The sequence below is a fragment of the Lepidochelys olivacea genome, assembly GCF_965140295.1.
Source record: "Lepidochelys olivacea isolate rLepOli2 genome assembly, chromosome: 9".
Lineage (NCBI taxonomy): Eukaryota > Metazoa > Chordata > Testudines > Cheloniidae > Lepidochelys > Lepidochelys olivacea.
The window spans coordinates 97,891,975-97,916,183 of record NC_140419.1 but is presented as its reverse complement, the minus strand read 5'-3'; the positions used below and the strand labels follow the sequence as shown (position 1 = coordinate 97,916,183).

The 24,209-nt window shown below is 38.7% G+C and overlaps 1 protein-coding gene across 1 annotated transcript in view; it reads left to right on the top strand.

Moving 5' to 3' along the window:
• LOC311526699 (transmembrane 9 superfamily member 2-like) overlaps positions 1–24,209 on the top strand; it is a gene marked incomplete at its 5' end in the record, with an annotated part of 41,176 nt that overhangs the window by 2,239 nt on the left and 14,728 nt on the right. Inside the window, 12 exons of the mRNA XM_084639989.1 lie at positions 245–312; positions 1,711–1,804; positions 2,854–2,981; positions 3,225–3,354; positions 9,578–9,705; positions 11,370–11,481; positions 13,840–13,916; positions 14,811–14,919; positions 17,625–17,757; positions 20,230–20,349; positions 20,536–20,593; positions 23,652–23,811. Coding sequence (XP_084496115.1) covers positions 245–312; positions 1,711–1,804; positions 2,854–2,981; positions 3,225–3,354; positions 9,578–9,705; positions 11,370–11,481; positions 13,840–13,916; positions 14,811–14,919; positions 17,625–17,757; positions 20,230–20,349; positions 20,536–20,593; positions 23,652–23,811 — 1,317 coding nt within the window. The remainder of the gene's footprint in view (positions 1–244; positions 313–1,710; positions 1,805–2,853; positions 2,982–3,224; positions 3,355–9,577; positions 9,706–11,369; positions 11,482–13,839; positions 13,917–14,810; positions 14,920–17,624; positions 17,758–20,229; positions 20,350–20,535; positions 20,594–23,651; positions 23,812–24,209) is intronic.

Genomic DNA, 24,209 nt, shown 5'->3' with positions numbered 1-24,209 from the left:
CAAGTGACTAGTGCTAGCTATTATTGTGCTACTACTGGAAAACTGCAAAGATTTTTAGTTTAGTCAAGGTCTTTAACGTGAGTCTTCCTAGCACTGCACAGCAAAGTGTAAAGGATAAAAAAAGAGTCTTTCTAAACTTGGAATGGGTTTAACTAGTTTAAGATACTTCTCACATGGGTAAAAGCCCTGTTGCCTTTTCTTGTATTACAGTGTATGTTGCTTACATTCTTTTTCATTCTTTTAGTCAAAAATTGAGCTCTTTGTGAATAGACTGGACTCAGTAGAATCAGTTCTACCTTATGAATATGATGCGTAAGTACATTATAGTACGATTCTAGAGTGTTTGAAAGTATGTTTTCTATCCTCGCCTTTATATTTGTATAAACTAAAGTAATGTGATTTGTAACTTGATTCAATATGTTGAAAGAACTGTCAGACACTTGCTAGCTGGAGGAGTAAGCCTACTACTCAGATAGGTATGAAAGATGACAATTGGTAGGGTTATCAGTTATAAGGGTTCACTAACTATGTCCTGCTAAGTAATTCTACCCCTATACTATTGGGAAAGAGGGGAAGTTGCTGGGTTTTCTTTTGGGGTTTTGTCCCTGGGTCCTGCTTTGGAATTCTGTGTAGACATCTATTAGATAGCTGATAAATTTGAAATTCACCCCACTGTCTGCTGTAAGACCAGAGCTTTCTGTCTCTTTTCTCCCAGTGCCTCCTGGATGCTGTGAAGAGGAAGGAGGTCTTCATTACTCTTACACCCACAGCCTCTGTTTTTAGTTTTTTGGGGGGATTTTTTGGTCCTTTTCTCTCAAGAATGTCACTGCCTGCCTTTGCTGATGCTGGTAGCTTTGCCAAGTAGAAATGAGAAATTTGTGTGATTCTTAAATTTTACTGCTGAACGCACTGGGGAATAACAAGTGGTATTCTTGTAAACTTTACTATGCTCTTCCTTGGAAAAGCAATGAATAGCAGCAGAGATACTGGAGGCTGGCTCAGTAAGACAACAGTACAGGTGTTGCATTAAATGCTGCAGAAATTGATGGCCTCGGCTCACGCACTGGTTAGGAAAAGCTTCTTATTCACTAGTTTCAAGTGTGATTTTAGAACATAGATGTACCCACAGAGATCACGAATAGTTATATTTCCCTACCGTTAGCTGTTTCAAGTAAAGGAGAACTTCTGGACAGGTGAATGGATCTTTTTTGCATACTGGGATAAAAGCCATCAGATTTGTCCCTCTACAGAATATACACACTTGCCATGTTAATTATTTTCCATCTGTAAGGAATCTTTTTTTTTTTTTTAAAAAATCGTTCTTCATTTGGCATTATGTCATGGAAGGAACATGAATAGTGCTTTGTATGATTTTCTTACTTCTTTTAGCCTGAAACTTATCTTACTTCAATTGCAGTTTGAAAACGGAACTTTGACTACAATCTTACAGTATATATTTTAAACAATATTGCTTGAACTATGGAGTGCGTTGGTGACTGATTAAAAAAGTTACTTTGTGCAGTGAATTGTACCTAATCTGTCTGCATTTGGAGTCAGACTTTCAATGGTATATTAAGGATTGTTGGTTTAAAAAAAAAACACCTCCTGAAAACTCCTGTATCAAGGATATAGCTTAACAAATTGATTTATTTTGAAACTGTAAATTTCAGCCTAAAATGTATTAATATTAAAGACTCTAATTTTTTTCAGTTTTGACTTCTGTCAAGATGAGAGAGAAAAAAGACCTTCCGAAAATCTTGGACAAATCCTGTTTGGAGAAAGAATAGCATCATCACCATATAAGGTTATTCTAGCCATCCAAAGTTATTCTGGTTACACTTGATAATTACAGTCTTAAAAAAAATCTCTCCTTCAATAATAATCAGATAACAATTAAGGATTTTGTACTATCACTATAAATCGGTATCTTGGTCATTGTTAACTTAGTGCATGGGAATTGAGAATTCCATCCTAACCTGCTAACACATTTTTTCCAAGAGTATTTAACTGTATATTTTACAGAGATTATTCAAGTACACATGTGCAAAATTTTGGACAACCTATTATGGAGGTTAGTTTGGTCCTCAGTATAGTTACCCTTACACACACAATTTGGTAGAGCTATTGGTGTGATGTGGCAATATTAAAAATGGCCCACAAGCCATTCAGAATACTTGTGAGCAGTAACTTCCTCTCGCTTTTAGGGCTTATATCCTAGGATTTTTAATTGTGTTGTAACATGTGTTAACTAACACAACTATAAATTCTAACCACACTGTAAAACCAGATTAGAAATATAAATGTGTGAAAACACTTCCTTAATGGAAAAGTGCACTTCAGCAGGAAATGTCTACCGTGCTGCTGAAATTTGCCAGCATTGCCTCATGGTTTGTCGTCATGCTCTATAGCAGCTGAAATTAAACTATAGTATACAAAAGGGGCATTGTTGGCAACATGGGTAATTTCATGATGCACTGTGCTAAGTAAAGCTAATGTGATCTCTTTACTGGTGCAATACTTTATCAATTTGCAAGTGGATTATTTTTAAAAACCTTATGGTTAACATTTCAAATAGTTGTTTACTTGGAGTATTCTAATTGTTGTAGAGATTTATGTGCTTTTAGGAATGTACAGATGAAATATTTTGCATAGGTTGTACATAAGCACTGGTTCTCAAACTGAGTTGAAACTACTGATATGAAACAAACTTTGGCTTCAAGAATTCTTTTTAGTGGGATAGGCTAGGATCTAGATTAAAAATAGACTTTGATTGAAAAATAATGGCTTTTTAAAAAGGTACTTTAAGAGCAAAATTTTAAAATTGCTCTCTGTGTGTGTGTGTTTTGGTAACAGTTTACGTTTAACAAAGCGGAAACCTGCAAGATAGCTTGTACAAAATCATATGACCCAGAAAAAAGTGATGACAAAAATAAACTGGCTTTTTTGAAGAAAGGAATGCAATTGAATTATCAGCATCACTGGTGAGTTCAGACATATCCTGTTTTGAACTGTGAACAGCAAAATGAAAATTAGCATAATGTAATGAGTTGTTCTGAGAGGTGACACTTTTTATCTTCTCTCCAGTAATTGTCCTGTAACATATTATTCTTTAAGACCTAACTAAAATCCTGTTTTTTATTTGCATATGAAATATAACTTAAAAATAACGGAATAATTAGATATTTCTTACTAAGGAGTTGCCTGATTAAAATTTCTTTGCCTAGGATTATTGATAATATGCCTGTAACATGGTGTTATCAAGTGGAAGATGAACACAAGTACTGTAATCCGGGATTTCCAATAGGATGTTTTATTACTACAGATGGCAGAGTTAAAGATGCTTGCGTTCTTGATGTAAGTGGTGAGAGCTTATTTCTTTAATATGGCCAGATATGGGTCTAGCTACAAAGCTGTAGTGTTTGGGTCATGTCCTCATAAGTCTTTGTCATGTTTTTTTGTTTTTAATAAATAACCGTGTGCTTACAGAGTGTAAAACAGGCTTGATATACAAAACACAAATATAGTTAAATAAGATCTACAGTATGTCCATTAAGAAAAGGAGTACTTGTGGCACCTTAGAGACTAACCAATTTATTTGAGCATAAGCTTTCGTGCATCCGATGAAGTGAGCTGTAGCTCACGAAAGCTCATGCTCAAATAAATTGGTTAGTCTCTAAGGTGCCACAAGTACTGCTTTTCTTTTTGCGAATACAGACTAACACAGCTGTTACTCTGAAACCTGTCAGTATGTCCATTGACAAAGGTAAGCACACCTATATGTAATCAGACATTCCTCATTTATATACATTATGTGGTTGTCTGCTGCAGCTTGTAGTAAACACTATAGTTAAGGGTGCAAAATACCTTCAAACATGAATTCCTGGTATAGCATGGATTTAAACTTTCTGAAATTTTCGGACGAAACTTCATGTTTAGGCTCTGGCTGAGGGGAATTTTTAATCAAGTTTGGGCAAAATCTGTGCAGATTTTCAAATTCCGTAAGGGTGGAAAAACATTCTCTCTTCTGACAAAGTCAATGCCATATGCTCCTCTGCCACTTCCCTAACTCAGAAGCAGTAGTGCTTTGAAACCTGAGCCCAGATCCTGCTCCATGCAGGCAAATCCCTGCATTCATGCAGAACCCCACTGACTTTAATGGGGCTCGTGCTGCATGCAGCTTATTGCAAGATCTTACTAGGAATGAAACCTTCCAGAAAACACCAAGAAACAGGTACTGATGTGTTTGTTGACAAATGTATAACACTCAAAAATGGCAGTTAAATTAAAGTCAAAAATGGCAGTTAAATTAAAGTTAAAAATGGCAGTTAAATCCCCAAACCCCCTTTGTCTAATAATAATAATGTAGCTAGGTTTGATCCTTTGTTTCTAGTTATTAGTCAACAAATATATGTAGCCATATGCTCAGTATTAGATATAGGCAACTGAAGAGTAAGTGAGGGCTGGGGTATCAAACTCACAGTTTATATTGGCTACTGACTATCTCCAGAAAAGTCAGAAGTAAACAGTTCATGGAGCACATTTTGACTGGAAAAAGTTTTGTCTGAAAATTTAGACCAGTTCTAATCATTGAAGCACCATAAGCATTTATAAGGCTACACTGTCATTTACAATGTCTCCTTTACACCACTCTGGCAGGGTAAAGGAGCTTTAAAACTTTTACACTTGTTTTATGCTTCTGGGGAGATTCACTAAGAATGGGAACAATTCACTAACAACAATGGAAACAACTTAGCAAGCAGGCTGCTACATTATTACTCCTGGGGGAATTCTGTCCCCAAAAAATAAAGTATGCAACAAAAAATTAAAAATTCTGGACACAATATTTTAAAATTCTGCATATTTTATTTGTCAAAATAACACCATATAATCACATCAAAATTATTTTTTGTAATTTATTTCAAAATACCTGTCAACAAGTATGTCTGTAACGATTCATAGAAAAGATTCAGAAAATGTTTTTTTGACAAATTCCTTACTAGGCATATTAATACAGAACTCTGAGTAATAATTCATTTAAACTACAATACAGAGCTGTATTTCCCGCACCCATCAGAAGCAGTGCAAAGGATTGGGGGATTCAGGGGTAATGGAGGAGCTGAGGAAGAGGGAAGTAATTGCTCTGAAGGAGCCTGGGTTTGAACTTGGAGGGTTGTTGGGTATGGGTGGGAAAAGTACAGAACAGTGGGTTTTTTGTTTTGTTTGTTGTTTGTTTTTGTTTTTTTATGGGGCGGGGAGGGACTGTTAAGGAGCTTTCCCCATTCAGACCCTGGCTGACCCCTAGCCTCTCCCATTCAATCAGGAACATCTGCCCTGTCCCCATGTGTCCTGGACCCGCTGTCCACATGGGTCCCTACATCCCCATTTAGACATCCACTCCCACCATCTGGCCCTGCCCCTCCCTCCCATCCCCATGTGTCTGTTCCCCCACTCAGCCATTCCCCTGTCTGTATATGGCCCTGCATCCCCTCCCCGTGTGTCTGTGCCCGCACTCAGCCACTCACTTCCTGCTGTAGCTGGGCACCCCCTTCCCCTCTGCTCACATGGCCCTGCACCTCCCTCCTATCTGTGGCCCTGTGCCTCCATTCCCATTCAGCCCCTGCCCCCATATGTCCTCCCCCACTAGCCCTTATGAGCCCCTGTCTGACCCCCCAGCACCCCCACTCTGTCTGTCCCGTGTTATCATCCCCCTCCCCCCCCATAGCCCTTCTCTCCTGACTGGGCCTGCTGCTAGGAAGGATCTGCATGCTCTTTCTCTTCCCTAGCTGTCTGGGAGCTGCTGCTCTGTTCTGGCGCCACAGCGACCTCTGGGCTGCAAAATATGGAACTGCACCAACGTTCTAGCAGAATTTTTTTCTGCGCAAAAAAAATAAAAATATGCGTGACTCATTAATTATGCACATGCACAGTCATGCAGAATTCCCCCAGGAGTACATTATGCTCTGCATGAGGTGACAAAGCCTGCCTCACACCTACCTCCAGACATCCCGAAGCCCTGACCCTCCATGCTGGGCATGTCACAATAGCGACCTAGAAGGACTGTGTATGTGTGTGTCTCTCTCTCATTTGCTCGCATGTATGCATGCCCAGCCGTACCCCTCCCCCCCCGGTAGTGATTGACATGTCCCCCACACGCATGCACAGTCCCCCCCGCCCACGGGCTGATTTACATCTGTGCCGGCTGCTGGGGGCAGGGGGTGAGAGACTGCTCTTGCGGCTTCCCTTTACTTCCTCTCAAAGTCATTTTTCTGCAGGGAAGCAAAGCAGTCTGTGGATGACATGAATTCTGCGCCCGTGCAGTGGCGCGGTATTCCTCCAGGGGTAGTGTAGGGGAATATTGTAAACTTGATGTCACAGTAATGCTGTTATGATAACAGGGCTCATACGTGAATACATCAAGAGAACAATATTTTGTGGATTAAATATGTACAGTAATAGATCTAATAATTGGCTGGTAAATGCATATTGACTGAATCAAAGATAGCAAGTTGAAAACTCCAAAGCTTAAACTTCTCTGGGTTTTGATACACAAGTACCAGATGATTTTCCCAGAGAGATCAGTATGTAATACAAGCCTATTTATAAAGTGCACATGTTTGGATAAAGCACTAACTCTGCTGTACAGTGCTTCTGCAGCAGTGGATGTCATAGCCTGGTAATGTCTGTGTATAGATGAATGGATTAAATATATTTATATGGCATTGTGCCAGAGAAGTAACTGTCATATGGGCAAAGAAGAACACAGTAGTTATGCCTATAAGTTTAAATTGCAAAGGTGGTAGAATGCTATGCCTCGTTCCAGTATATCTTAAAAATACACCAAAATACATATTCCATCCTACCTAAATTTAGAACCAATTATTGCGTGTGACCCCCCTTTTTTAAAAAAAAATTTAAAGAGGGATAATAGAATATGCCAACAGGGCTACTGCATATCTAATTTTTCGGTGCCTCCAAAGCCCTTAATTTAGAATACTTAAACTGCACAAAATGCCAAAGAAAACAAACCAGTGACTAAATACATAGTTACTGGAGAGTTGTAGCAAAATGTTCGAAAACTAGCACTATGCCAATAATACAAGGATTTTGATCATTGGGGAAGGAAAAGAATCCAGAGTCCCTGGACCTTAGAGGATCAGATATTTCAACACTAGAACTCCCCAATGTTACTTTTGTTGGAATCCTAGAAGAATACTGATCTGAGTGCTTTCAGAATAATGACAGATTAATCTGCAGCAAAGTATGAGAGGAAGAGGGCATTTTTACTGAAAAATTCAGGTAATCTTTCTGGGTGCAAGGCACATTACTAAGAATAATTGAAATGCTGGGGAAGTGGGTTGGAGTGAGATGGAAGTGTTTTTGAAGGCATTTTGAAACTGAGGCTAACTGTTAGTTTCACTAACACTTTCTGGGACAAGCTATTAGCAAACAAACCTCTTTTGGGGGAAAAAATGGGGGCAGAAAGGAAATGGGAATGGGGGCAGAAAGGAAAGTTCAATCAGACTTAGTTATGTTAGGCTTTGTCTACATAGTAAACTTCATTGTTGTCATTTATTGCGATTGCTCCTGGAGCTGCAATGATGGAAGCTATAGAATAGAGGGGACTCAGTATGGGGTTTTAAAAAAAGTTGCTGCATTGTTATTACCAGTGGCTAATTATGGCTACAGAACTAGGTGTTTTGATATGCACTGCAGCTTCCATCATGGCTATTGCCAGTGGAAAGGCACCAATCGTGATTAATGATCAGAAAGTTTGCTAGTGTAAATTTAACATCACCTCTGGATCGGTCATCTGAGGAAATTGAATGATAGATCTAAAATATTTTAGTAATTTATTTAAACTACAATACAATGGATGGAGAATGGGAGTGGGGAGCATTGGAGGGAAATCACCAAACCCCCTTTGTCTAATAGTAATGTAGCTAGTATGGACCATTTACTTCTAGTTATTAGTCAACAAATATATGCAGCCATATGCTCAGTATTACATGATAGGCAACTGAAGAGCAAGTGAGGGCTGGGGACTCAAACTCACAATTTATACTGGCTACTGAGTATCTCCAGAAAGGTCAGTAGTAAACAGTTCATGGAACACATTATGATAGGAAATTTTTTCAGTCCAAAAATTTATACCAGTTCTAATCACTAAAGCATTTAGTCACTAAGCATTTATAAGGCCAAATTGTCCTTTACGATACGGCTCCCTTATATCACTCTAGCAGGGTAAAGGAGCCTTAAAATTTTTACAACTGTTTTATACTGCTGAGGGAATTCACTCAGAACAATGGGAACAATTAACTAAGCAGGCAGGCTACTACATTTTGCTCTGTCTGAGGGAACAGAGCCTGTCCCACGTCTGCCTCTTCAGAAACAGACCAAAGTCCTGCCCCTCCACGCCAAGCGTGCTGCAGTGGCGAACGAGAGGGGCAGAATGTGTCTGTCTCTCTCATATGTGCATGACTACCCAGGTCCCCCTGGCGGTGATTTATGTCTCTACTGGCTGCTCTGGGTGCCCAAACCAACCTGCCTGCCCTGCCAGGGAGGGGGTACATGACCACTTTTGCGGGTTCCCTTTTCTTTCCTGTCAGAAGTCATTTTTCTGCGGGGAAGCAAAAATCTGCAGGGGCCATGAATTCTGCAAAAGCATAGTGATGCAGAATTCCCCCAGGAGTAATAGACTATTCAGCTGAAGAACCACATGTTAGGTTAGAGATAGCACTCACATCTCTATGCTCTAGCCCAGTGGTCCCCAAACTTTTGGGGGTCACTGCCCCCTCCCTATCTGCATCCCACCGTGGCCAGGAGCAGGACTGTGGCTTGTGGTGGGAGGATGACTCAGACAGGAGTAAGGGGGCTGAGGCTAGGGTCACAGCTGGGGGTAGGTCTGGGGCAAGAAGTGGGCCTGGGGACGGAGCCATGGCCAGGGGCTGAGGCTGGGGGTGGGAATGGAGTTGCAGTGTCGCTGCAGTGGGGGCCGACAGCCGGGCCCACGGCCAGGTGTGGAGCTGCGCCAAGGCTGGAGTTGGGTCAGGGGTGGGGCTGGGAGCCAGGGACTGGAGCAGAGCTGGGGGCGGGGGAAGGGGCTGGGTGGTGTTCCCTCCCCATCCCCCATGGGCTGGCCTGGGCCCCACTGTACGCCCCCCCCCGGTTCCTCCATGCCCCCTAGGGGGCATACCCCACAGTTTGGGGGACCTCTGCTGTAGCCATTAGAGGGGGGACAAAGAGCTACAGTTAGTGTGGGTTACATGGAGATAATAGAGGGAGTAGACTTTTAAATCTGGACTGGAGTGTCTTATGATGACCTTGCAAGACTGATGTAGACTGTTTTAAACCTTGTGGAATGCAAAGTTTATTCTTTACCGTTATTTTCTTTGCTTTTTGTAGATTTGTTATCTTTCTAATGTCTATTTTGAGAATATACAAAATACTCCTCATTCCTCCACCCCTTCTGTGTCTGCCCCTCAGCCCCCAGTATTCTTTTATTTTGGAGTATTTGGATCTTTGACTACAGTATTACCTCTCTACTGGAAATGTTTTTCAAACATGTAATATTTTGCAGTCTCAGTTTCACAAGAGGGACACCTTCTACCTCTTCAACCATGTTGACATTACAATCATGTACCATAGCGGGAAAGATGAAAGCTGGCCTGGAGCAAGACTGGTAATGGCAAGACTGGATCCAAAAAGGTAATTACTAGTACACGCCATTTTAATATGCTTCAGTGTCTTCAACCATGGGTAGCGAAACTAGAAATTACAGTTGAAATAAAACAGTTTCAGTTTTTCTGAAGAAATGTCTGTGCTCTGTTGATTATTGTAAATCTTTGAATACATTGATGTATCTTCCTGACTTTACTTTTTGAAAGTAAAAATGAATGGTGTGGAGAAAGTGAATAGGTAAGTGTTATTTACCCCTTCACAGAACACACGAACCCAGAGGGTCATCTAATTAAATTAATAGTCAGCAGGTTTAAAACAAAAGGAAGTATTCTTCATATGACATACAGTCACTCTGAGGAACCCATTGGTTAAGGCTAAAATTGTAACTGGGTCAAAAAAGAATTTAAATAAGTTCATGGAGGATAGGTCCATCAATGGCTATTATCCAAGATGGTCAGGGATGCAACTCTACGTCTTGGGTGTCCCTAGGCCTCCGACTGCCAGATTCTGGGACTGGATGATAGGGGATGGGTGTATCACTTGATGATGATTTCCCTGTTCTGTTCTTTTCCTTTGAAGCTTCTGGCATTGGCCATTATTGGAAGACAGGATAGTGGGCTAGATAGACCACTGGTCTGATCCTTTATGGCTATTCTTATGTTTAGTGGTAATAAAACTGACTCATTAACACTCAAAAGCCACTATTCAATGCCTTCATTGTATTTCAGCTTTCTCTTCACGTCAGTTTTGGCTACAGGGCTATGCAAGAATGTTGAATGATGGGGAGATGTATTTTCCTATTATCCGCATAATCAGAAATGGCTGAACCATGTTTGCTCTAACTTTCTGAAGCAGGAGTGGGCAAACTATGGCCCGCGGGCCACATCCGGCCCGTCAGACCTTTTTGATCCAGCCCTCAGCTCCCCCCTCCCGTCCTCCGAACTCCTTGATCCCAACCCAGAGCCCCCTCTTGTACTCCAAACCCCCCATCCCCACCCCAGAGCTCGCACTTCCAGCCAGATCCCTCACCTTTCTCTCCCCCCGCCGCCCTGTGGCCCAACAGCCTGCCCCATGTCTGATACTCCTCCTGCCCTCCAGACCCATTGGTCCCAGCCTGGAACACCCTCCTGCACTCCAAACCCCTCATCTCAGGCCTCACCCCAGAGCCCACAGCCGGAGCGCTTACACCCCTCCCCTGTACTCCAACCCCCAGTCCAGAGCCCCCTCCCGTCCTCCAAACCCCTTGGTCCCAGCCCCACCCCAGAGCCCGCACCCCCAGCCGGAAACATCACCTCCCCCTCGGAACCCTAGCCTGGAGCCCCCTCCCGCACACTGAACTCCTCATTTCTGGCCCCACCCCAGAGTCCTCACCCCCAGCCAGAGCCCTTATCCACTCCTGTACCCCTACCCCCAATTTTGTGAGCATTCATGGCCCGCCATACAATTTCCATACCCTGATGTGGCCCTCAGGCCAAAAAGTTTGCCCACCCCTGTTCTAAAACCTCAAACCAAACCCTTCACATGTTCAGAGGTGAAGTCCATTTTGATGGTGGGAACCGGAAGGCCTTTTCTCAATAAAGAAACTGTAAAACTGGTGGGAAAAGATACAAAAAAAGTAGATAATAATTTTGAAGAAGTTCTCTACCCAATACAGCAGGTATGAATCTTATTTAAAATTTCTGTCTTGCTAGCTACAAACATACAGATAAAAACAATTTAAATTGTGGAGGTCCCGCTATGGAGATTCCTGGTAAATTCACAAACAAACTGGATTTGATCTACACTTATTCTGTGAAATTTGAAGTAAGTATTATTAATGTTTTAGTAACAAATCTCCTAAATTGTTTGGATCCAGGTTCTTTCTGGCAGTTATTTATTTATTCAGTATAAATGTTTTCACTGTTTTAATACAGTTTTATGAATATTAATATGTCTGAGGAACAACTTGGGAATGTAAGCAGTTTTGTAGGTAAAAATATTAAACATCCAGTCCCAAAGTTCAGAATGCAGTAGGAGAGCACTGTGAAAAATGACTTCCAGAAGCAAATTTCTCTGTTTACAAGTAAAAAGATGGCTTTAACTACCAGCTCTGAGTTTGAAAGCCACGCAGGGTTTTTCTGTGATCATGTGTCATCAGTAATGAAAATGTTACAGGTTAAATTATGCTTTCAGTTACAACAGAGCAATCCAACTGTCCTCAAATTCTAATCTGCAAGTGGAACTTTACCTGTCTTTCTGATGGTTAAAAAGGAAATGAAATCCAGATCACTCTTCTGTAGCTTCATTGGTTCTTCAGTGTTAACAGCAGTAAAATTAAGTAGAACTTAGATTTGGCATTAAAGTTTGCAGATCTGGCTCTAAACACAGGGAACAGAGCTATTGGTTCATGTAACTCTTCTACATAGTCACTGTTCACAGTGGATCGCTAATTTAAGCAACCCTCATATTGGAGAGAATATATTTATAGATAAACTTTCTTAGAGACATTTTTGATTTTATAATTTACCTACTTTAATGAATGAGTTCATAGTGAGCATATTTTTTTAGTTCTTGTCAACTGAGTTGCTGTCCATCTGATTTGAAAGTGTCTTCGTTATAATTTTACCCAGACACTTGCGAGCACTAAATTAACTACTGGATAAGTGGCTTTGAAAACAGTCCTTATTTCACCTAATACATCACAGGCAGTAAGTAGCAAATCGTACTTGTGAATGTGTTTTTGCCCTAATCTGAAAGGTAACCTCTTATGGGTGTGAGGATAGTTCGGTTTCCCTGTTGCTTCAAAAATTGATACCCCTGTTCAGCCTACCTTAAAAAGTGGCAATTATGGTTTGTTTTTATGATGTAAGACACCTGTCTACTAGGAATTGGACTGAGAGCACTAGTTCATTTTTTGCAAAGACAGCCATACAGCTGTCATATGATGATAGCTTTCACTATCCACCCATCTGAAGTTAACTTGAACCTACCTTGAGGTTATAGAATATAGAGCCTTGCACTTTTCCCTTAAGCTATCCAGTCCTCCTTAGACTTGCCAATTTTATGACATGGATGAACCTCCTGTCTATTAACATATGTTTAAATCTTGAGGATAAATTGCAATTTATCATGTCAATGTTGTTCAGTAATTTACAAAATGCATTATGCATTTGGGACACTTGTTTTTTCAGCAAGTCGATAATTCCTGCTAGTTCAGGTATTTCCAGCAGATGTCACTATTTACATCTTAAATATCAGGTACACTTAAAATTGACTCTCTGCAGTTTGCTGCCTTTAAACTTTACTTTAGATATAGTCAGAATGCATTTTTCTAAGGAAAAAATGCTATTTATTTATTTAAAATTTAAAATTAATAAACCAGTAAAATCAGTAGTGGCTGTTTTATGGATCCAGGACATTTACTTTTAAAACTAAGTAAACTAAGCCCATAACTTAAATAGTAATAGCTTTATGATTTGTTATCGCACCTGCATTGTTTTAGTTTGGCCACTGTTTTATCAGTCTGATTTTGCAGTCTGCACACTGAAGAGACAGAAATTTGCTCTCTGTTCTACAGCAGCTGACTTTTTGTTAGTGAGGCCATGATAGACTGACATCTTGACCCATTTTGAAGGGTTGGGCTTTCAGACCTGTGCATGTGCAAAAATATACACATTTGTGCACTTGCTGTTTGCATACAGCGCATACAAAAGTTCAACTGGATGCCAAAATAGTAAATTGCACATTGTTTTCTGAAAATCTGATCCAGTGAATCATGATCCATTTACCAAATTGTGGGATGGTAACTTCACAGAGTAGCTTGATGAACTGACATGAAGCGGTGAGTTCAATTTTATGTTGTACAGTTTTACTCAGAAGAACCCTGATCAATATAAACTGTGCCCAAAAACATTACAGATAATTCAAAAATTACAGGCAATAGACATTATAAAGTAAGTTACAGAGAAGGACAAAACATAAAATAAAGCATAAAACATAAAATAAACCAGTCAGAAGAAGAGATTAAAGAGTATAAGGCAGGGAAAATACCTGTATGTAAAATGAAGATTGGAGTCAAGTAGATTATGCATACTCACTAACTTTAGGAAGTGGCATCAAAACCTTTACTCCCCCAAAGTCATTTTTTTTTTGTTTAATCATTTTGTTTCACCTTGTTTATAGGAAAATGATATCAAGTGGGCTTCCAGATGGGACTACATTTTGGAGTCTATGCCACATACCAACATTCAGTGGTTTAGGTAAAATTTTTAATTTATGGAGTGAATACATCTTGCAGTGAAGCACAAAGATCTTATCCTTCAGTTTTCAGGATATGTAACTGTTACATGTAAAATTAAGTCTGTTAGTTTCCAAGCAAATGAACTTCCTTGTTTCAATACGTAAAGCAGCTTTTGTCAGTCTTGGATCTCTTGGGAGCAGCTAAAGTATTGCATGTCACCAAAGGAATGTGCCATTAGTATCCAAAAGCAAAGTGAAAACATGGAGGTTGCTTTATCATCTTGTTCTGCAGAGCTTTTGGAAGGTTACTGCCCATCAGTTTTCTTACCATTACCATCTGGCTTGCTCTGATTACCAAATAGAGGTTATCTGTACAAGTTTTGTTTTTAATATTAGCTGCTGCTGTTAAATACGAAAGATAGTCAGTGAGGTTTTTTATGCAAGAGAATGTACCAAAAGATCTATTGTTTATGAATTAATGTATAAGTTGTACAGTAAAGAGGAAAATGTGTGCTGTACATAAATGCTAAAAAAGCAATACATATCATACATGAAATCTGATATTTAATATGTAACTAATTTGTTTAATGGAATTACATAGATTTGATTGTATTTCATATATAAAATCCATTTGGCAAAAACCAGTTGGGTTGAGATTCTCTAGTATTCTCTGCTCTTCAGCAGAATGGCTTTGCAGGGGCTTTCCTAGTTTTGTGTTATAGTAGTATGTCCTATTATAATTTATTTTTTCTGTGTAGGAAAACATTAAAATTTAAAATACCTGACAGAACTACTTACACACAAACTTGATATCCAAAAATGTGCTTCAGACTTCAGATGTGCACATATTATGTAGTGCATATGCTGAAGTCTGAAAAAGTGGATAGAAACTTTGAATTTTTCTTTATCTACAGCATAATGAATTCCCTCGTAATTGTTCTCTTCTTATCTGGCATGGTGGCTATGATCATACTAAGGACTCTTCATAAAGATATTGCAAGATATAACCAGATTGACTCTTCTGTGAGTAGAACTCTTATGGTTTTTAGATCTCCTTTTCTAGGAAGAAAAAATCTATTAACTACAGTTTTGAATGCAGTCTAGGAGGTCAGTATAAGTAATATGTAGATGTATCAGCTCTTTGAGAGTAATAAATGGCCTTACTGAAATGTCAGCTTCCCCAAAGAAGAGAGTATTTGGTGCAGATATGATTAAGAGGCTCAGTTCCCCACCTCGATTTGACAAACTTTTAATGTGGAAGGATAAACTTTAGGGGTAAGCAAAGGTGAGGTGTGTGTTCTATTCAGATATTTCAAAGAACTTAATGTTGAGTGCCTGTGCACACGCTTGGATGTCTTGTGAGGGACACTAACAAGTAAACCTGTAATGCATCAAGTGATGGCTACAAAGGCAAGCTGAGAATTTCTATACTACTATATGTAGGTTTCTGTGAGTCCATTGTAATGGTAAAAACCAAAATCATTATGCCTCTCTTGCTGGTTAAATTTAATCAACCTGAAGTGAATTTGGTACGACTTTGTTCCTTTTTAAAATACAAATAAACGTGCTCTCTGCTGTCCTATCATAATCTTAATGAAATGTTTTTTTAACAGGTTTATTTGATTTCTGCACTGGATGGGGAAAGGACTACTTCTACATCTTAAATCTAAAGCATGAGGTTCATGGACATAAAACTGTCATTTAGAGAATTGTTTTCTAGTAATCGTCAGTTGTAGATGTAAACCTCTTCATTTTAAGGCCTAAACATTGCATATTTCAAACCTACTTGTTTTACAGGTTTGAAATACCAAGCTTGCAGTCGGACATAGAATATTTATCGATAGTGGTCTAACCGCTGTTTCATCCAGATGGTGGGACCAGGTTTAGCTCTGGCATAAGCAGATGTAACTCCCATTTTAGTGGAGTTGTACTGAAAACAACAGTTGAACCTTCTCAGAGGCAGTGTGGCTCTAAGTCCAACACAGTATTTTAGGGTACATCTACACTGCAATAAAAAATCTGTGACAGCGAGTCTCAGTGCCTGGGTCAATTGACTTGGGATTGTGGGGCTCAAAATATCAGTGCAGACGCTTGGGCTGGAGCCTGAGCTCTGAGACCCACCCCTTTGCTCCTTAGTAGGCTTACTAAAAATCCAACTCCATTGAGTGGGGAGTGCTCTGGTTCACATAAGACAAACAAGGACTCAGGCTGCCCAGCTTGATCTGATTTTTTTCAGACATGCAGCACAAATAATGCATCAACTTTCAGAGCAAAGTTGGTGGTGGGACCAGAACCTGCTCTGTTTTCCAAGGAAAGTATTTTTGCTGACTAATTTCTCATGGAAAATCTAACTCATGTTCTTTCACTCGTTAAACCTTTCCAAATGTGCCAATAGAAAGTATTTGCCTTGTCCCCTGTTGGATTGGCATAGAAGGCATGCATTTAGGAGGTCCATCCTGGAAAAGGATATTTCTTTTTCAGTTTTCTTTTTTGGTAAATTAAAAATAAGCATTTGTTTCAGGCAACAACGTTTAAACCAATGCTTTGTTTACTTACTGGTTTATGAAAAAAGGCTTAGTAAGGACAATAGAAGCTTCCTGCTTTTGGAAATGGGAACCAGATTTATGTGGACTCCCACAGCAAAAGTGCACTGTACTTTTGGGAAAGGAGTAACTAGAAGACTTCTGTCCAGGAGGAGAATTTATTATGATACTGAGTTTGGCAGCGTTTCCTCCATGTTGTACCTTAATAATCATGTTCCCTGTTACCTAACTCTGGATCTATGGTTTCTGTTTCCCTGCTGACATAACACTTGCTGTAAAACTGTTTTCTAAACACATTAAAAAAAGTCCCACTTGCAGCATACCCCCAGCTCTTGAGAATTGTTTATCAACAAGGTGGACACAAAGCTCCTCACACTAGGGAGATGATGAAATGTTCCATAGGAAATGAAGAGATGTTGTCAGTCATGCAGTTCTGTTTCCCTTCCTTCCCACCTCTTTTCTGTGAATGTTTAATTTTGGTACCAAACACCCCAGAAAATATTTACTGATTACAGTTAGGCTGGATGATGTGTAGGGAACCCAGCACTCTTTGACTGAATGGGGCACAGCTATTTTAGCATGGGCCAAGTTTGTTGGAAACCACCAGTTTTTCAGAGTTGACTGCTGCTTAGTTCCTCCAGATTGATATTCCCTAAGACTCAGACTACATTAGTTTATTTAGCAACATGACAGCAACATGATGAAGAACACAATGGTCTCAACTTGAGAATTAACAGGGAAGATATTTGGAGCAGAGGGAGCCCAAATTTGCACTTATGAAGTAAAGCAAAAAGCCCGTCATTACTTAGTTCTTGTTACTGAGGCAGATATCTCTTTTGCTTGTCTCAAAGCATAATTATTTAAACCAATGTGAATTGCTGTATTCCAAGTTAAATTAAATGGAATGCTTTCTTTTGCTTTACATTCACGTTGACCTTATGAGGATCTTTGCTAATTACATTGTTTCTCTGTCACTCTCAAAGGCAAGCATTTTCATGATAAATCTTGCCTGTTTCTTCCAGTAAACCATGAGGGGACTGTAAAACCAGTGAGTGATGAATCAATGCAATTAGTCTGTCTTTGGGCCAAACTGAAAGTTAATCAAACTTTGAAAGCACGTTTCACATTTTGCTTATATTCATTGCTGAATTATGTATATTTAATAAAGATGTTGCTATTATGCAGGAAGATGCTCAAGAGGAATTTGGTTGGAAGTTGGTTCATGGAGATGTATTTAGACCTCCAAGGAAGGGAATGCTGTTATCCGTCTTCTTGGGTCAAGGAACGCAAATTTTCATTATGACCTTTATTACTCTATGTAAGTATAATAAGGTTTATTAAAATTACATACTTACACCTTAGTGTAATTGTAAGAAACATGAAATGATTTCTTGCATTGCTGTCTATCCTTTTGATTGGTTACAAATCCTTCCTTTTAAGAAAAGAAAAATACATTTGCCCATAGTAATGACCCAGATGTCTGCAATAACGCTATTGCAAATAGTAGTGTTTTGATCATTATCACAGCATCTCTCTATTAGGGCTAATTCACATGCTATAGAAGTGAAGTAGCCCCAGTCCAAATCCCCTTTTTAAAAGTTGTTAAAAATATACTAGAAGTCCACACTTACTCATCATGGTCCAATAATACTTGGACCTAGTAAGGTAAGTTCAAAGACGTTTAATCAAAGCTCTAATATTTTTCAGAACACATTTTTTCTGATAAAGTTGATATAACAGTCAACAGTCATTCTGAAATAAGAACTTGAGTATGTGCCAATAAAATGGCACTGAATCAGTGCTCATGTAACTTGAGCTTGGCACAAACACCTAGATACAGCCATAACATTGTAATCTCCTTCAAATTATTATACTTCATTGTTTCATATAAATCTTTTACAACTCCCTTTGTTACTACACAGTAAAATATTGGCACATACTGACGTTTATATATTTTTGTAGCACTTGGTATTAAATCATTTGTTCTAAATTGTACATACCAGCAAAACATTATCTTCTGTATATCTTGATGCCAAGCAAAAAAACACATTCTTTGATTAAATGTTTCAGACCAGAGAACTGGTCTACAGTAAATACAGATAGAAGTCCAGATAAAATGGTAGCAAATTCAGACTGACCTTCAATACTTGCCGTTATCTATAAACATCTTATGCGGAGAAAAGGAAGGGGTAGCTTGTTTTCCCTTGTAGCATAGGTCATTAAGCAGAAGGGTCAGTATATGCTTGTCCTTGATCCTCCTCTAAAATATATTCTCGCCATATTTAACATCATACTGTAAGATGTTGGCTTTCCCTTCTGGCTTGTTTTTAAGCTTTAATTTTAATAAAGATTCCTGTGTGGTGTTGAGCGTGAACAAGGAACCATCAGTTCTGTAGCCTTTGACTCCCGTAGAGCATAGACCTGCCAGTGGCCTGAAGGCTGATTATGTAGCTGTTCTGCCAAGACCATTATCAATAAACAACAAGGAAAACTTGCTGTTAGAAGATAAGACTTCATACAGTCTACACAGTGGTGTAGAAGATTTTTTCTGCCTTTTTGATCATTAAAAGTAGAAATGAAAATCTTATGGGGAGAGGAATAACTTTTGTATTCAATATTTTAAATTTTAAAAGAATCACACCAACAAAATCCCAATAGTCTTTGACCAGCCCGAGTAGGGTACTCCTGTACAGGTTGGTGAAACAAATCAGTAATGTAAGATATGATTATAGTTCTGGGTTTCTAACATTCTGTTGGCCTTCTTCTGTTTTAGAGTTTAAAAACTTGGTGAATTATTTTTAACAGTGAAAATGGCAACTTTATCTTTCCACTTCATCAGTACTTTTCTTTGTTAGAAGATCAGAACATGTAAATATGTCCACCCCAACTCACTGCATTCCTAGCTGACTAACATTTCACACAGAGCATTACTTTTCAGAGTTCTAGTTCAACATCCTTTTCTCTGTTCCTAATGTGTTTAAATGTAAGTATAATAACTTACCTTTTTGTGTCTTCATAAATTGGTCCTTCCAAATCCCATGACAGTTCTTGGAGTCTATTTCCAAATACAAAAATTTCACATACCACTAATTGCAGAGTCTGTAATTGAATAACTGCCTTTCAAATCTGGGGTTGCCCTTACAGTTTGTTCAAGAACTCAAACTACCGCCTCCTTTTTTTCCTTTTTAAATATGGGGACCTTATTTTCCAGATGGTCTACCTTGTTCCTGAAGATAAGCATTGTCCATCGTGGGAGCTGTGATAACCTTTGTCTGGAGTTTGAAGTTTCTAAATCGGTTACTTAAGATCCAGTTCTATTATCTTCATGCTTCTTATAACTACCTTTTTAAAAAATAAATCACTGCTTTTTACTACTCTGGGCCTACTTTTCTTGGACGACTCTTATGGCATGTATTAAACTATTATGGTTGCCTATGCAATAAATGTACTCTTACAGAAGCATCATTCTTTAAGCTTTTAAAAGCTGATTTCCGAGCTGAAATCTCATGGTATAGTTGTTGGAGGAGCAGAGACTTCAACCATGTGCCTCTCTTGAAGCCGTTTAGCCACAGGAATCTTAGCCTTTTGAGTATGAGGTAAAAATACACAAGCATTTAGTTCAGTTATGCCCAGAATGGTGTGCACTTATGACGAGTTGGTATGTGTGCGTATGTATACATACACATATGCTGTCTCAGTGAACTGGATGAACCTATGTGCTGTGGTGTGAGCTATAGAATATGCTAATAAAATGTGATAAATGGCTTATTCTGTCTTTTCACATCTTTAGTTCTAGCTTGCCTTGGCTTTCTTTCTCCTGCCAACCGAGGAGCTTTGATGACCTGTGCAGTTGTACTGTGGGTCTTGCTGGGAACTCCTGCTGGTTATGTATCTGCTAGAATGTATAAGAGTAAGTACCATTGCTTATTTCATATGATACAGCATGTTAAATTCAGCATTGCCAGGCATTATATGTGATTCAAGTTGGAGCTGGTGTCTCGGATATCAGATCTGCTCCTTGCTGTCATACTGCAAAATATTTATAAGAGGTATTGCATTTAAAACTCTCTAGTAATGATTTTTACTTATTCCTCAGCATTTCGAGGTGAAAAGTGGAAGACAAATGTTTTGCTGACAGCTCTGTTGTGCCCTGGGTCAGTACTTTTTGTTCCTTACTCTTATGCAATTGTTCTTTCCTGTATTCTTGTATATAACTCTACCACAAATAAAGAAAAACACTGATTTCTTAGCACAGAACTCTTTCAGGGGCTGTGCCGTTGCCTTTATTGCTTCCCTACTTTATTTTCCTTTCTACACAACATTTTAGAGTGGGAAGAAAAGCTTGTAAATCTCCTGTATTTGGAGAGTTTGCAAATTGCATAATGTTGTAGAACATGGCTTTTCAACCTGGGGGTCATGACCATCCCTTCCTTCCTTCATAAGTAGTCCCAACACTATGGAGGTGGGGCCTGAAATGTTTTTTTGTTGTTCTAAGATGGAAAAATTTGTGAACCATTGACTCAGTTGTATTGTTGCTGCTGCAATTAATCCTGATATAATACACCAGCTCTTCGATTACAGCATTCAGTATTTTCTAGATACTCACGTTAACGTTAGTAGGGACTATATTTCATTGTAAATGCATGGCTTATTATGGTGGCTTTTTGGAAAAGCTATTCTGCTAAGAGCACCTTTATAAATCAGGGCTAGATCCTACCCCCATTGTAGTCAGTCACACTATTCGTACTTAGTATACAGGAAGTAGGGTTAGGTCTGAGATTGTAAGTTTTAGTTCCTTACTAATTTGGTACAAACACTTTATCTTGTTTGTATCTTGAATATATTGGAATGTTCTTCTGGTGAAACTATATAATAGGGACATTAGTGTTCTATACAAAATTATTTTTATGACTAAAATAGCAGCTGTGTGCTACTGCAGTGAATAATCTTGCTAAAGACGGGACTAGAGACTAGTTCATGAAGAACAATGTGGTGCTCTACATGTATAGCTTTTAAAATTGGGTTTAGGAACATTTCATTTGGAAACTAGGGTTTCAGGTATGTTTTTGTGTCTATGTACCTAAAAATAAAATTTAAAATTAATGTAATATATATAATTGTACTGGAAACCGTAGAGGTAATTTAAAGTGGTCCTTTAAGACAGAAGGTTGCCTATTAGAGGTAGTCCTTGGCACGGCTTTTTGGGTGGGTGGGTGGTAGAGTGGAAAATAAATGTATAGAATGTATATAGTAGATTATTGGCATTGTGAATAGCTAAAGCAATTTTTCTGCTTTTGTGTTCAGTAAATATCTTGAATTTGCCTTCAGATTTTTATTCTGGATAACCTATTGCAGAATGGAGTTTAACAAGATCTGTTTTCAGCAAAACGTCTGTATCTTTGTATGAAGACAGATGAAAAATAGAATTAATAAAACATGGCTTGGTTTGAATAAACTAGAATTGGATCGAATGAAACCTGATGTATTGGGTGACAACTGAATCTGTAGTATTTCTATGTGGAAATCTTATTCCTAAACAAAATGTGCTTCAGTCTCCCTGCTGTCATTTAGATATCTTCACAGTGCAAAGGATATTTATCTGTAGAAAAAAAATCATGCTGATAATTTAAATTCCAGAATATATTCAGTTTCATAGAGGAAGCAGAATGATTGGGGTTGGTAAAATAAGAACAGATGTCTTGATTATGCTGTGCTTGTTCAGTGAAACCGCATAATGTCATAAACAGCCCAAGGCAGTTATATTCTCAGTAGGCTGAGTTTATATACAGAGTATTTTTCCTTTATCTTTGGAAGGGGAGAAGCAGAGATTGGATTACTGACATGAACAAGGTCTAAAATACAACATGCAGGGTTTGCTTTAACTGCATTTGATCACACATTTATAGGGTGCTACTCACAGGAATATTTGGGAACCATTTGTGCAATGGCTTGCCCACTGCTTTCTCTTTGCATGATGTTGTCCACTACAATGGAATGTTTAGCTTCGTCTGAGACTAGTGTAAATTCTACTTCAAGAATTCTTGCATATGAGTCCCAGTGAGTGGTTCATTTTACAATGCCCCTTCCTGGGACTGAATCTTCTCCTGTACCCTGGGTGGTGGGAATCCATGCAGATTCCCAGATGAGGTTCCCTGGCAATGTATTTTATTGCTTTATTACTGGATGGAACATGTTTGAAATCTTAATCACTTCTCTCAAATAATTAAAACTGGGTTTCAGTCTCATTTGTTGAAAGGATTTTCAGAAAGCATATGGAAAGGGTGCAGGAGAGCATGACCTACATCTTAATTTCCAAAATAGAAGTCTTCAAAAACTTTTTTTTTTTAAATGGAGGGTTTAGGGGAATAAAATGGGGTGAGAAAGTTGTTTGCTTTGTGACACAATTCTGTACTAAAAGTGCAAGAAGACTGTCGAAGAGGACTTCTTCAGGCTTAGAAAACCAGCCTTTAGGGCTTAGTAAACTCTGAATGTTTTTTCCTTTTTATCGATGTTTTTGAGAAAATGGAAGGTATAATGCTGATTAAACCGAAGCAATAACACACTCTTGCTTCAGTAGCTTAGCTCCCTTTGAAACTGTGAATCTCTTATAGTACAAAGATGTAATGTTGTTGAACTAGCACACTTTTTTTGTTCACTTTTTATATATTGTGTCCTATGGCTGAAGAGAGATTTGGTTGTAACAAGAAGCTTTTTCTAGGATTAGCCTGTGGTAGCTCTGATGTAGTTTGTGGTATCTTGAACAGTGGGTTTTGCCAGCAATGACTGAATTTGGCAGAAGGAATAACAGGTTCGTTAGAAAAGAGCTATTTAAAAGCATTACCAGACAATTAGCAGTGATGGGAAAGGAAGGGCAGGCAAAGTACAGTACAGTCGAGAGTGTTTGCTTAAACACACCATGTAACTTTTTTTATGATAGTGGCTCTTCACGTTCCCTCGGTTTGTTTATAGCCAATTAAAGGTCTTCCAAATAAGTGGCCTTATTGCTAAAAGACTCTAAAGATTAAAGACAATTAGCTGTTGCAAGTGATAATTACCACTTTTTATGTATTAGTGGTGAAACAATATTGCATAGACTACAAGTGAATATTCATAATCCTTTAGTTTTATGAACCACCTAAAAATATTTAATTCTCTTCCGATTTTACGCTGCTAGTGAGAAAATTCTGTTTTTTGTTTGGGTTTTTTTTTCAGTATTGTCTTCGCTGATTTCTTCATTATGAATCTTATTCTGTGGGTGAAGGGATCATCAGCTGCCATCCCCTTTGGCACACTGGTTGCTATCCTGGCAATGTGGTTTGGAATTTCTGTCCCATTAACCTTCATTGGTGCATATTTTGGATTCAAAGAAAAGGTAGTTTTTGAGTGCATTGTTTAAGTGTGTCTTATCTGCCACTCAGTATAATACTTTTCTGTTCTAACATCAAGTATTTATTCATGCGGAGTTAGTGTGTTAGCTGTCAACACCAAAATTTGGCTAAGATGCATGTGGCTGTCCATTCTGAAATGAACTGTTTTCCAACTTCTGATCTTTTTGTATGATGGACAAGAATACAAACTGATTTTCAAAATATTTTTCTGGCCATTCAGGATCTCTTCTAAGAACACATCTTTATTGACATTCCTCTTGTCTGCACAGTATGTGTGCTACAGTCTTCTGAAAGGTTAACACATCTAGAAGAAAATCAGTAATTCCATCAAAAACTAAATAAAGACCTCTCCCTCCTGCATGCTGAAATTTACTAGGTCATC